This window comes from Herpailurus yagouaroundi, unplaced genomic scaffold (genome assembly GCF_014898765.1).
Source record: "Herpailurus yagouaroundi ecotype Mexico unplaced genomic scaffold, PumYag 163, whole genome shotgun sequence".
Classification (NCBI taxonomy): domain Eukaryota; kingdom Metazoa; phylum Chordata; class Mammalia; order Carnivora; family Felidae; genus Herpailurus; species Herpailurus yagouaroundi.
The window spans coordinates 36964444-36978206 of NW_024412404.1; the positions used below are offsets into that span (position 1 = coordinate 36964444).

The 13763-nt window shown below is 38.5% G+C and overlaps 1 protein-coding gene across 2 annotated transcripts in view; it reads right to left on the reverse strand.

Annotated features, from left to right (window-relative positions):
• ARHGAP19 (Rho GTPase activating protein 19) overlaps positions 1-13763 on the reverse strand; it is a 70864-nt gene that overhangs the window by 40174 nt on the left and 16927 nt on the right. The window contains exons 1-4 of one of the 2 annotated variants that reach the window (XM_040486032.1): positions 7810-7878; positions 3813-4078; positions 2652-2732; positions 1069-1278 (exon numbers count right to left, since the gene is read on the reverse strand). In XM_040486032.1, the coding sequence (XP_040341966.1) occupies positions 1069-1278; positions 2652-2732; positions 3813-4078; positions 7810-7838 (586 nt within the window). In that variant the 5' untranslated portion in view covers positions 7839-7878. Of the gene's footprint in view, positions 1-1068; positions 1279-2651; positions 2733-3812; positions 4079-7809; positions 7879-13763 lie in introns of those variants that run through there. The other variant, XM_040486031.1, reaches the window with a different exon arrangement.

A 13763-nucleotide genomic window follows, 5' to 3' on the forward strand; every position in this document is an offset into this window, starting at 1 on the left:
AAAAAAAAAAAAAATTAAAAAAAAAAAAAAAAAAAAAAAAAGAATGAATTCCCAGGGCGCCTGGGTGGCTCAGTCAGTTAAGCGGCTGACTTCGGCTCAGGTCATGATCTCGCAGTCTGTGAGTTCGAGCCCCGCGTCGGGCTCTGTGCTGACAGCTCAGAGCCTGAAGCCTGTTTCAGATTCTGTGTCTCCCTCTCTCTGACCCTCCCCCATTCATGCTCTGTCTCTCTCTGTCTCAAAAATAAATAAACGTTTAAAAAAAAATTAAGAAAAAAAAAAAAAAAAAGAATGAATTCCCTACCATACAAGCATAAAAGAGAATGAGGTAAATATGAGCTGAAAATGGAACATCCTCCAAGATATATCAAGTGAAAAAAGCAAACCACAGAACCATGTATTTAATACCCTACCACTACCAATACCTAAAAGAGAGAAAAAGAATATATGTAAGTATTTGTTTGTAAATGTATAAAATACCTCTGGAAGGATACATAAGAAATCAATAGCAATGGTTGCCTCCAAGAAGAAAATCTGGGTACTGGGGGACAGGGGCAGGAAGAGAGGCTTTTCACTCTATACTTTTAAATCTTTTGAATTTTGAACCATGTGAATGTATTGCCTATTTAGAAAACAAAATTATTTTCAAAAAACAAGTCTCCTAGATTAGAGATCTCAACTGAGGCATAATAATACTTAATATTAGCAAATGCCTCAAGCCAAGGTAAATATAGCAAACCTATAACCATCTCAGGTATGTGAATCAATCCAATGAAAAGCATTCATTTATTGAGCAACTAAAATGTTCAAAGCACAATGTTAGGATCTATCAGAGATACAAAAATAAATAAAATCCGGCTTTTATTTTCAAAGAAGCTGATCTGGCAAGAAAAACACCTGATTAAAACTAAACTGGCCAATACCACCCAGAGAGCCCCAAATACCATGAATTCTTAACCAATTTTGGCAGAAGTATTACTGTGGGTTACAAACAACAGAAAATTCCAAACAACTTTACTCAACTAAAAGAAATGTATTCATTTACATCTCCTTCTCACCTCCTATACTCACCAGCAATTTTGAGGTGTGCATGGAAATGTTTATGAGTCAGCAGCGGCTCAGGTAACTCTCCTAGAAACATCTTCAGCAAGGTAGCAACATCATTTGAATGAAACTCCCCTGATTCCAAGTCAATATCAGTTCCATTATTGAGAGCATCTCTTAAAATCTGCTGTCGGACACTATTCCCTGGTACTCTAAACAAACCCTCTACTCTCAAGTCTGTTTAGCATGGAAAAAGAACAGAAGACATGCAAAAAGGAAGCAAAAAGAGAAATTACAATTAAAACAATTGATCTAGAAGACTACTTTACACTTGAAGGACCCTTTATAAACACCTTGAAGGAGATTACCCCACCACCACCACCACCATTTTCCCAGAGAAGTTTAGAATCTACTGGCCCTTGAGGAGACTTATCTGAACATCCCTGAGCATCTGGACATGGTCTGCCTCAGGCACATCTGGAGACTGAATTTAACCTGAACAATGATTAGAATGAGCTTGAAAAATAAGTGGGAAGAAAGCCAAATCTTCCAGAAGTCCCCTTCCCTTTGGCCATCCCAGACTTTGTTTAGAGGTGCTAAATTCATCTGTGGAAGTATGTTGCCCCTGTAAATGGTTTCCCAGCCCAAAATGAATTTGGAGTCTCTGCACTGTCCCAGAAATTAGAACTCTAACCTGTCAGATCACCTTTCAGTCTGAGATTCCCAGAAGCTTAGGATCATCGCAACTAAACTGTTCTCCCCTGCCAACTAGGTTCTAAGCTAACCTAAGAGGATTTAAAAGGGGGAGGGGGGCGGAATTATAGTTTTGGTCTGATCTAGAAGAAGCATAAAAGTTCGTATTTTCAGCTGAGGTATACATTTATCTTTGTATAGCCTCCTAATTCAGGGGTTCAAGTTCAAATGCCTACAAGGGCGGGCAGGTAACAGTAAATGAATGAATAGGAACCAAAACAAACTGGAGAGCACATAGCTGTGCTCCAGTTGATTGTATCCAAGTGGGGGCCCCAGGATGCTAGATCTTCCTATACGAAAAGAATTTTGAAAACCTGGACTTCCACCAGTAACTAATTTTATTTTTATTTTAATACTTTGCCAAGCAAACAACACATGAACATAGAGGACGCAAGTCCTTACATTATCGGTTTACAACCTCTGCTCTAGCTCCTACCACAGTACCCCACATAAATAAGTCATAAATAGGGGTGCCTAGGGGCGCCCATGTGGCTCAGTCGGTTAAGCTCTGACTTCAGCTCAGTCATGATCTCGCAGTTTGTGAATTCAAGCCCCACGTCAGGCTCTGTACTGACAGCTCAGAGCCTGGAGCCTGCTTCAGATTCTGGGTCCCCCTCTCTTTCTGCTCTTCCCCCACTCACACTCTTATCTCTCAAAAAATGAATAAATATTAAAATTTTTTTAAAACAAATTCTCTCTGAAAAGAAATTTAAGAAGAAATATATTTAGAAACATGCCACCTAAAATTATAACTGGTTAGTGTCTTATGTTCATTAGCACCTACTAACTCAAGGAAGTTCATACAAAACTGACAACTCTTCATTAACACAGAACAACAAAATCCTGAGTAGTCTTACTTTTGTGTAGATACTCAATCAGTTGGTATATCTGGGCAATGCCTTCTTCCGTCAATGGGGATCCAAATACCACTCCTTTTTCTAAAAAAACATACAACAGGACAGGGCTATATTTTCCACAAATAGTACAAAATCATCATTCTTAAAACCACTCAAGCATCCTACATAACAATCCAGCAAATGTTTTCACAGGTTCAGTAAACAAAAACCTTAAAGCTGTTAGTGCCCCCAAAAATGCAACAACTCTCAATCAACTCTGCATGTTTAAGATTAAACTGTAGGTTCCCTGAAGGCAAAAACTATCTTCTTAAGTAACAATACTTAGCATGTTGATAATTAGCTTAAAAATAAAAAATAGAACTTAGAGCCATGATTGTCAAAGTATGACAGACTATCCACTAGAGTATAGGGTCTAATCTATTGTCATGTTTAAACATTTTTCTCTACCTTAAATGATTTTCTTATGTTTAATAAAATGAAATAGTACCTCTTAGTATCTTATCGAAAGTAGTGCTACAATTTATTTTCTAGGGAGGCTTTTATTTTGGGTGACTCATAGCTCTTTGATAATGCCTTATCAAAGCATTCCATAGAATAAAAACATTTGAGAACTGCAATAAAAAATGTTCATTCTTGGGGCACCTGGGTGGCTCAGTCGGTTAAGCGTCCAACTTCGGATCAGGTCATGATCTCACCGTCTGTGGGTTCAAGCCCCATGTGGGGCTCTGTGCTGACAGCTCAGAGCCTGGAGCCTGCTTTGGATTCTGTCTCCCTCTCTCTCTGCCTCTCTCTCGTTCGCATGGTTTCTCTCTCTCTCTCTCTCTCTCTCTCTCTCAAAAATAAATAACCATTAAAAAAAAAATTTTTTTAATGTTCATTCTTTACTCTCCAGCTATGTTATAGGGCATGAAAATCAAGGTGCCTCTGATAACTACCTAAACTAAATCATGTCGTCTCTCTCAGGGACTGATATACTTGCTTTAACTTATCTATTTTTTAAAATTTTTTATTACTATTACTTAAGATTTTACTACTTATGAAAATGAGAAAAATGACCAAAAAATACTTTAAATAACAGCAACTCAGTGAATGTGCAGATGTTAGGAATAAAGCCCAGGGAGCAGCTGAGACCTGCCCACCCTTCACAGACACATCCCCTACCTTTCCGCTTGAGAGACATCAGAGACCGGAAGAATCCCGGTGCTGGGCTGGCCCCACCAGGCAACTTAAGGTCCACTTCCCCCATCAGCTGAGCCAACTCAGTTCCAGGTAAGTCGATGAGCCTCGTGATATTGCTGACCACCAACTCGGTGAACACCTCAGGTTTCTCATGTCGGAGTTTCTCCACAAAAAAATCAGGATTGAAGATAATGGGCTGCCCTCGAAGGGAAGAATCATTGCAGATAACAAAATTACAGATAGCATCACTGAAAAAAATGAAACAGAAGACTCGTTAGGGGGATCATTTCTGTATGCTTCTCATGCTCTCTAAGCCATATAATTATTCACTCTTTCTGTGGGTTAATCTACATATTGGTCTTTTGAAAAACCTAATCCATAATCTGCTGACTGTACAAAAGAAGACAATTTGAGCTTGTTGCTGTTTAGGTTATACCCACACAACTACTTAGGAATTTCATTCAAAACAATTTTTCTTTAATGTTTATTTTTGAGAGAGAGAGAGAGAGGCAGGCAGATTGTGAGTAGGGGAGAGCCAGAGTGAGAGGGAGACATGGAATCCGAAGCAGGCTCCAGGCTCTGAGCTGTCAGCACACAGCCCAATGCAGGGCTCAAACCCACAAACCGCAAGATCATGACCTGAGCCGAAATCAGACACTTAACCAACTGAGCCACCCAGGCGCCCCGTGTAATTTCATCTGATAAAAAGACACCAAGGGGCTCCTGGGTGGCTCAGTCGATTAAGCATCCAACTCTTGATTTCTGCTCAGGTCATGATCTCACGATTCTTGAGATCGAACCCTACATCAGGCTCTATGTAGACAGTCCAGGGCCTGCTTGGGATTCTCTCTCTCTGTCCCCCCTCAGCTTGCACACATGTGTGCATGCTTGCTCTCTCTCTCTCTCTCTCTCTCTCTCTCTCTCTCTCTCTCAAGATAAATAAAACACTCTAAAAAATTAAATTAAATTAAAAAAGAAAAGACACCGGGGCACCTGGGTGGCTCAGTGGGTTAAGCATTCAATTTCAGCTCGGGTCATGATCTCACAGTTTGTGGGTTCAAGCCCCACATCGGGCTCTGTGCTAACAGCTTGGAACCTGGAGCCTGCTTCGGATTCTGTGTGTTCCTCTCTGTCGCTCCTCTACTCATGCTGTCTCTCTCTCAAAATAAATAAACATAAAAAAAATTATACTATTTCCCATGCATCATCCCAACTGTTCACAGTACCACATTTAGGCCAGTCTCAAATGCCACAGAAACACATGATAGTAAGCATAAAACTATAAAAGAGCTAAAACTACATCTAAATAGTGTAGTAGACATTTTGGAGACATTTACTCTACCCATAGGGTTCTTTGGTTCCTGGGTCCCTATACAGGCATTTTCTAATAATCATCTCCCTTTAACTGAGTCAGCTGCCCTTGGATTCTATTCCTCATAATTGGAAAGCCTTCCCCAGAATGAAAAGCCTTCACCTTTACAGGTATATAAAATAAATTAATTCCATCTTACCCAGGTCCAGAAATAGGCTTGTGGGGTTTTTTTTGTTGTTTTGTTTTGTTTTTTTATTATTTATTTTGAGAGAGAGAGGCAGAAAGAGAGAAAGAGGTAAAGTCTCAAGCAGGTCCTGCACTATCAGCAGAGAGCCCACGCAGGACTCAAATTCACAAACCGTGACATCATGACCTGAGCTGAAATCAAGAGTCAGATACTCAACCAAGCCACCCAGGTGCTCTAAGAAATAAGTTTTATTTTACAATCCTTCAACTCTAGGGTGCCTGAGTGGCTCAGTCAGTTAAGGGTCCAACTCTTGATTTTGGCTCAGGTCATGATTTCACGGTTCATGAGTTCGAGCCCCTCATGGGCTCTGCGCTGACAGCACAGGGCCTGCTTAAGACTCTCCCTCTTTCTCTCTCCCTCCCCCACACACACTCTGTCTCTCTCAAAAATAAAACAAAATAAAATCCTCCAAGTCTAGATGCCTCTGCCCGTCATCTAAGTCCAACCTTTGTTCAGACAGTTTCTTCTCTCTAGGGCACTTGGCAAACTTCTACATCTTGCTCCTAATTTCACTTTTCTGTCACTAAATAATACTAAGCTGATATGTTCTGTGGGCCCCTGATCTTAGCTGGTTTTCCACTCCTACATTACTCAGGCTGCACTCCTGGCAAAGTTCCTTTGACTCTCAGGAAATATTTTCTTCCCTATTCATTGTTTTCTAATACCTAACTACTATACTCCTTTGTACTTCATGTGATTCCACATGTCTGATAGCAGACACAACAACACTTGTTTATATCCATTATCAATTATCTCTAATGGCTTGTTCTAACCCTTATTATATAAAGGCATCTACTATATAACCAAAGAGTAGAACACAAGCCAGAAAGGACTAGTCATCACGTCTGCCAGGCGAAGTCAAAATCCACCTGACACACATAAACATTCCCACAATAAAAAAATAAATTAAAAAAATCACAACTTAGTCTTCCACAACATCCTAGGTACCAAAATACTGTTGAAGGAAAAATAACACTCTAAATTTTAAATATTAGTGATCTAAATCCACTTTGTCAACACTACCTGGATAATTTTTAACAATGGCATAATGAAAACAAGGCATGGGAAAACTTCAAAGTTTGTCACTACTTCCTTGAAAAATTATCACATAACTTCAATCAACAGCCCAAATCTTCAATTGGTGGCTACTAATTCCTTCTTTTCTCTGGAATGACAATATAAGAATTCATGTAAAAATTTTAAATTATGCGTATTCTCAAGCCAAAGAGTCAGTAAAGAAAGATACCTTAACCTGCTTATCTCTTCAACCTTTTTACACACAAAGAAAGGTTATTTTCCCTGTAAATATGCCAATGATGAGAAGCCAATTAAGCCAATTAAAACCAAAAGTAACCATTGGCAAAACCTCTTTTTTTTTTTTAATGTCAGCTTATTTCAGTTAAAAACCAATAATCAATATAAAACTACTGTTTATAATCACTGCCAATCAGAAATCACTACTCTGAGACAGCCAGAAAAAATCATGAAATGTATCAGCACTGAAAAGATTCTTATAATTTACTGAGGTTAAACTATCATTTTACGGATTTCACACTCCTTTTAATTCTGAAAAACAGATTTCAGATCAAATTAGTTCTAACATATATATACATGAATAGCATCCATTATACCCCTGAAGTAGAACCACATACAGACATATAACTTTCAGATCTTTGGTTTATTAATATCCAGAGAAATACTCGGTTAAAATTCTAAAATTTCCATCGCAGATGACCCTCCAGCACTAAACTGGATCACATACACATGTGAGAAAGGAACTAGAAGCACAAAGCCCTAGCTACATAGTTTCTCAACAGAGTCCTTCCTGCCTGGCCATTAGCCCCCAAGTGTGCCCCCTCCTAAACAGGTAGAACTGGCAGAAGAATAAGTAATTCAAGGCTGCCCCTACCTACTCACAAAGAATACCAGAAAAATTCCCTTGGAGTCCTAACACACGGGTCACAAATAAGCAATCTCCTCTTTTCTCCTTCTGCTTTTCCTCCCCTTCCTTCTCCTGATCATTCACTCTTGTTCTGCCCTACTTTAATGTCTTTAACCTAGTTTTTTGTTTCCTCTTCCTCACTTTTTCTGAGGGGGGCATCTGGTAAGACAGGATGTAAGAGAGAGAAATGGTTAAAAAAGAAGTAAAATGGAAGATGAGAGGTGGAAAAGACAGATACAGTGGGATACATTTTTTTAATTACCCCCATACCACACAGCCCACTAATCCCTTTCCGCAGAATACACAATATCACAATACAAAGGTAAGAATATCAAGGAACACATTAAGAACTTAAGAGATTTCTAGGACTAACAAAAAAATACTACATTTAAGCAAAAACAACTTCCTACTCTATGGTATCTTATTTTAAAACAAAGTCTAAGTTTGCTCAAGTTCAAGAAAAAATTTAATTTCTTACATAAGTGCTGAAAGCTTCTGATGAGGCATTGGTAAATCGAAGAGACAGGAAAAAAGCTTTCTCCTTGTTTGTTATGACAAAGGAGCCTTCCTTTCCCTGCCCCATCACAGCCTACACAAATTCCAGACATGTTAGAGGATACAAGGGCATATTATGGGGCCTGAAAGGCAGTACTTATCAGGACTCTAAGCACTCATCTGCAAGTAGGAACAAAACAGAAATTAAAAACTGGACCAGTTCATTGTATTTGCCAATGCGTACTTGAAACTCAACAGTAGTTCCGCATCACACTGAAAATTGTATTAGATAAAACAATCACATAACGTAAGAGTATAAGGACAAGTAGTTTTATAATATGGAGAGGATGATCCCTACCTCACATCATACACAAAAGGCAAATTCCAGACAGAACAAAGATCTAAATATAAAAAGTCAAACTTTAAAAAGTTTAGAAAAGAGCAAAGAATAAATGAGACAGAGGAAATGTCTTAAACAAGGCATAAAAAGCACAATCCACAAAGAAAAAATTGATATATTTAACTACATTTAAACTTTAAATGTCAGTACAACAAATGGCATTATGAACAAAGTTCTTTAAAAAAGAAATCAAAATGCCTCTGGAGAGAGGAACAGGAATGAAAGAACAGGAGTGGGAGAAAAACTTTTCACTGTATGCTCTTTTGTATTTTCTGCATTTTTGATTCATGTGAACATACTACTCATTCACATACATAAATAAATAGATTTAAAACTTTAAGGGGTGCCTGGATAGCTCAGTTGGTTAAATATCCGACTTCAGCTCAGATCATGATCTCGTGGTTTGTGAGTTCAAGCCCGTGGAGCTCTGTGCAAACAGCTCAGAGCCTGGAGCCTGCTTTAGGTTCTGTGTCTCCCTCTCTCTCTCCCCCTCCCCCTGCTCACACTATCTCTCTGTCTCTCTCTCTCAAAAATAAATACGCATTAAAAAAATTTTTTAATAAAACTTTAAAATAACAAAATAAAAGGCATAAACTGGAAAAAAATATTTGTCATGCATATAAAAGGATTAGTATTCAGAATTCATCACTCTAAAATTTTATGTCTAAAATTTATAAGAAAAATACACTCGGGGCACCTGGGTGGCTCAGTCAGTTAAGCGGCCGACTTCGGCTCAGGTCATGATTTCGCGGTCTGTGAGTTCGAGCCCTGCGTCCGGCTCTGTGCTGACAGCTCAGAGCCTGGATCCTGTTTCAGATTCTGTGTCCCCTCTTTCTGACCCTCCCTCATTCATGCTCTGTCTCTCTCTGTTTCAAAAATAAATAAACGTTAAAAAAAATTTTTTTTTTTAAAAAAAAGAAAAATACACTCAACTCAAAATTAGACAAAAGATATGACGAAGTAATTCACCAAAGAGGAGCCCTAAGTGACTGACAAACATGAAAGGAATCTCAACTCTAAAAATTATAAGGATAGAAGCACGTGGGTGGCTCAGTCGGTTAAGCAACCAACAGGCTCAGGTCATGATCTCATGGTTCATAAGTTCAAGCCCTGCATTGAGCTTTGAACTGACATTGCAGAGTCTGCTTTGGATTCTCTGTCTCCCTCATTCTCTGCCCCTCCCCTGTTTGCACTCTCTCTCAAAAATAAGTAAACATTAAAAGAATTATTTTTTTTTTTAATTACAATAGTTGGGGCGCCTGGGTCCCACATCGGGCTCTGTGTTGACAGCTCAGAGCCTGGAGCCTATTTCGGATTCTGTGTCTCTGTCTCTCTCTCTGCCCCTCCCTCGCTCGTGCTCGCTCTCTCTCTCTCTCTTTCAAAAATAAATAAAACATTTTAAAAATAAATAAATAAATATGGGGCGCCGGGGTGGCTCAGTAGGTTAAGCGACTGACTTCAGCTCAGGTCATGATCTCACAGTTTATGAGTTGGAGCCCTGCATCAGGCTCTGTGCTGACAGCTCAGAGCCTGGAGCCTACTTCAGATTCTATGTCTCCCCCGATCTCTACCCCTCCCCTGCTCACGCTCTGTGTCTCTCTGTCTCTCAATAATAAATAAACGTTAAAAACAATTTTTTTAAATAAATAAATAAATATCACAAGGGTAAAGCAAATTGAAGAATGGTACCTTTCCCCATCCATCATTTTGGCAAAAACTATCAGATTTAGGCATTATCTTTTTATTCCTAGTTTGCTAAGGGTTGGTTATTTATTTATTTATTTATTTATTTATTTATTTATTTATTTATGTATGTATTTATGTATTTATTATCATGAGTCAGTGCTTAATTTTATCAATTTTTGTGCATCTATTAATATGACTTTTCTCCCTTATTTTGTTGATGTGGTGAATGACATTGATTAATGTTAAGCCAATTGTGCATCTCTAGAATAAATGTAATATTGTTATGATATATCATTTTTATATATTGTTGAATTTGGTTTGCTAATATTTAGATTTCTCTACATTCATTCATAAGTGAGAAAGTCATGGAATTGCTTTCCAAAAGTATAGAGTTCCTATGAAATCTTTCATTAAGCCAAAATGGCATAAAGTGAAGAAGCAGTCACCATTAACTCATACGGAAATTTTTTTTTGCATCTTGACCCCCAAAATAACCCCTCTTAGTCTTTTCAGATCCCTTAGGACCTATAACTCACAGATCCTCACAGACACAGTTCAGAGTTATGGCAGCTTGCTACTGAGATGCTAAGTGCAGTGGGAAGGAGCTTGGTGGGGCCACTCTCGTTGATCAGGCTCTGAGCCGCCTCTATAATGGCTCCATGGAAAATAAACGCTGAATACTATTTTCATTTCTTTGCCATTTTTCATAAAAATGGAAATCGTCTTTGGATTGCTTTCAGTTAGTGAAAATAGGCACTAATGGAGGTCCCTCATAAAAGTGGCCAAACACAGACGGTCAAAATGCAGGTGATACCTGTGCAGTGGCGCCACCACCCGTCCACAGTTTCACTTTCTGGGGTCCACAGATAATCTTCCTCTGACCTATCATCAGAAGGTCAACAGTAGTCTAACAACTACCACAATGCCTACATCACTCACCTCACGTCTCACTGCACAGGCATATTTTCATCTCACATCATCACAAGAAGGGTGAGTACAGCACAAAAGATACTCTGAGAGAAAGACTACACGCACATAATTTTTATTATAGTATAATTGTTCTATTTGATTGTTATTTATTGCCCTATTGTATCTAGTTTTTGTTATTAACCTCTTAATATGTCTAATTTATACATTAAACATTATCATAGCTATGTACATATAGGAAAAAAGTATATATGGGGTTCAGTACTATCCATAGCTTCAGCCATCCACTGGGGGGTCTTGGAACATATCCCCCATGGACAGAATGGGACTACTGTATTGTCTTCATTAGGTTTTATATAAAGGTTGTACTGGCCTGGGGCACCTGGGTAGCTCAGTCAGTTAGGCATCCAACTCTTGATTTCAGCTCAGGTCATGATCTCACAGTTTGTGAGATGGAGCCCCACATCAGACTCTGCACTGACAGTGTGGAGCCTGCTTAGGATTCTCTCTCTCTCTTTGTCTCTCTCTCTCAAAATAAATAAATAAACATAAAAAAAACAGATTGTGTTTCCATACAAAATTAGTTGGGGAATATGTCTTGTTTTTCTATTTTCTGAAAAAGTTTATGTGAGATTAATGTTATTGCTTCTTTAAATATTTGATCAAATTGGCTGATGAAGCCATCTAAACCTAGAGCTTTCTTTGTGAGGTTTTTAATTATATATTCAATTTACTTTATGTTACAGGACTATTCAAATTTTCTATTTCTTCTTACATTAATTTTGGTTAAGCTGGACATTTCTAGGACTTTGTCTATTTCACATAAATTTTCAAGCTTTATTGGCATAAACTTGCTTATAATATCCTCTTAGGTACTTTTTTTTAAAGATTCCTTATTTTTTATTATTTTTTTAAATGTTTATTTATTTATTTTGAGAGCGAAAAAGAGAGAGCATGCATGCGTGCAAGCAGGAAAGAGGCAGAGAGAGGGGGAGAGAGAGAATCCCAAGCACCCTCCACGTTATCAACACAGAGCCCAAGGCAGGGCTCAAACTCACCAACCATGAGTCATGACCTGAGCCAAAATCAAGAGTCAGACACTTAATCAACTGAGTCACCCAGGCACCCCCTCCTTTTTAGGTATTTTTTAATGGTTCCTCTTAAGAACTACAAAGTTACATAATGATGTCCTTCTCTTTGTTCCTGATATTGATAATTTATGTTTTCTCTTTTAATTTATGAATCTTATTAGAGGTTTATTATTCGTTTTGTCAAGGTTACGGCTTTTGATTTTGCTGAATCCCTCTATCACGTATTTGCTGTTTATTTCATTAATTTCTGCTCTTATCTTTATTGCTTCCTTTCTTTACTGGATTCAGGGTAAAGGTGGCACTGCAAATCAGTGGGGAATCAATGACCTTTTGACTAAATGGTGTGGGACACTTGGCTATCTACAGGAGGAAAAAGTGAAAATTGACCTCTATCACACAATATACACAAAGATCATCAATTGCAGGTGAGTGGCAGATCTAAAGGTGAATAGCAGAACCATAAACCTACTAGAAGGTAATATAGAAGAATACATTCTTGAACTGAAGCTGAGGAAATTTTTTAAATAGTTTTTAAATACCGCATTAAAAATATTAACCACAAGGGGGCACCTGGGTGGTTCAGTCGGTTAAGCATCTGACTTGGTTTCCGCTCAGGTCATAATCTCACAGTTTCATGAGTTCAAGCACAGAGCCTGATTGAGATTCTCGGTCTCCCTCTCTCTTTGCCCCATCCCTACTCATGCTGTTTCTGTCTCTCAAAATAAATAATCTTAAAATATACATATATTAACCATAAAGGTACCTGGGTGGCTCAGTTGTTTGAGCATCCAACTCTTGATTTTGGCTCAGGTCATGATCCCAGGGTCATGGGATCAAGCCCATGTCAGGCTCCATACTGAGCGTGGAGCCTGATTAAGAGTTTCTCTCTCTCGGGGCGCCTGGGTGGCGCAGTCGGTTAAGCGTCCGACTTCAGCCAGGTCACGATCTCGCGGTCCGTGAGTTCGAGCCCCAAGTCGGGATCTGGGCTGATGGCTCGGAGCCTGGAGCCTGTTTCCGATTCTGTGTCTCCCTCTCTCTCTGCCCCTCTCCCGTTCATGCTCTGTCTCTCTCTGTCCCAAAAATAATAAATAAACGTTAAAAAAAAAAAAAAGAGTTTCTCTCTCTCTCTCTCTCTCTCTCCCTCTGCCCCTCTCTTCCACACACACTCTTTTTCTTTCTCTTAAAAAAAAAAGAAGAAACAAACCCAATAGAAAAACAGGCATGAAATTTCAATAAAATGTCATTAAAAAAAGCCAAATGGCCCATATATTCATAAAGAAAAAAAACTGCTCAATATCATTAAATGTCAAGGAAATGCAAATTTTAAAACAATGACATACTATTATCCAACAGAATGACTAAAATTAAAAAGAATGACAATACCAAAGCTTAGACAAACTGACAGTAACTCTTTTATACTGATAGTGAGGCTACAAATTGGTACAAGCATTTTGGAAAACTATTTGGTCTTATCTACTAAAGTTGAACAAAAGTGTATCCTGTGACCCCAGCAATTCTAAAACATGTCTAATGTATGCAGCCACGTGTGTACCAAAATCATTAGTAGAAACATTAATTTCTAAACAGCCAAAATATCCAGAATGATTCCTTAAATTGTGGCATATATAATGGTATATTTTACAGCAATGAAAATGAGCAAACTCCAGTCACATGCACCATCATGAATGAATCTCACATGTAATGATGAGCAAAAGAAGTCTCTCATACCACACACACACACACACACACACACACACACACACACAGACTACTTAGTATGCAAGACCATTTACATCAAATTTTGAGAACAGACAAAACTATATTATTTAGCAA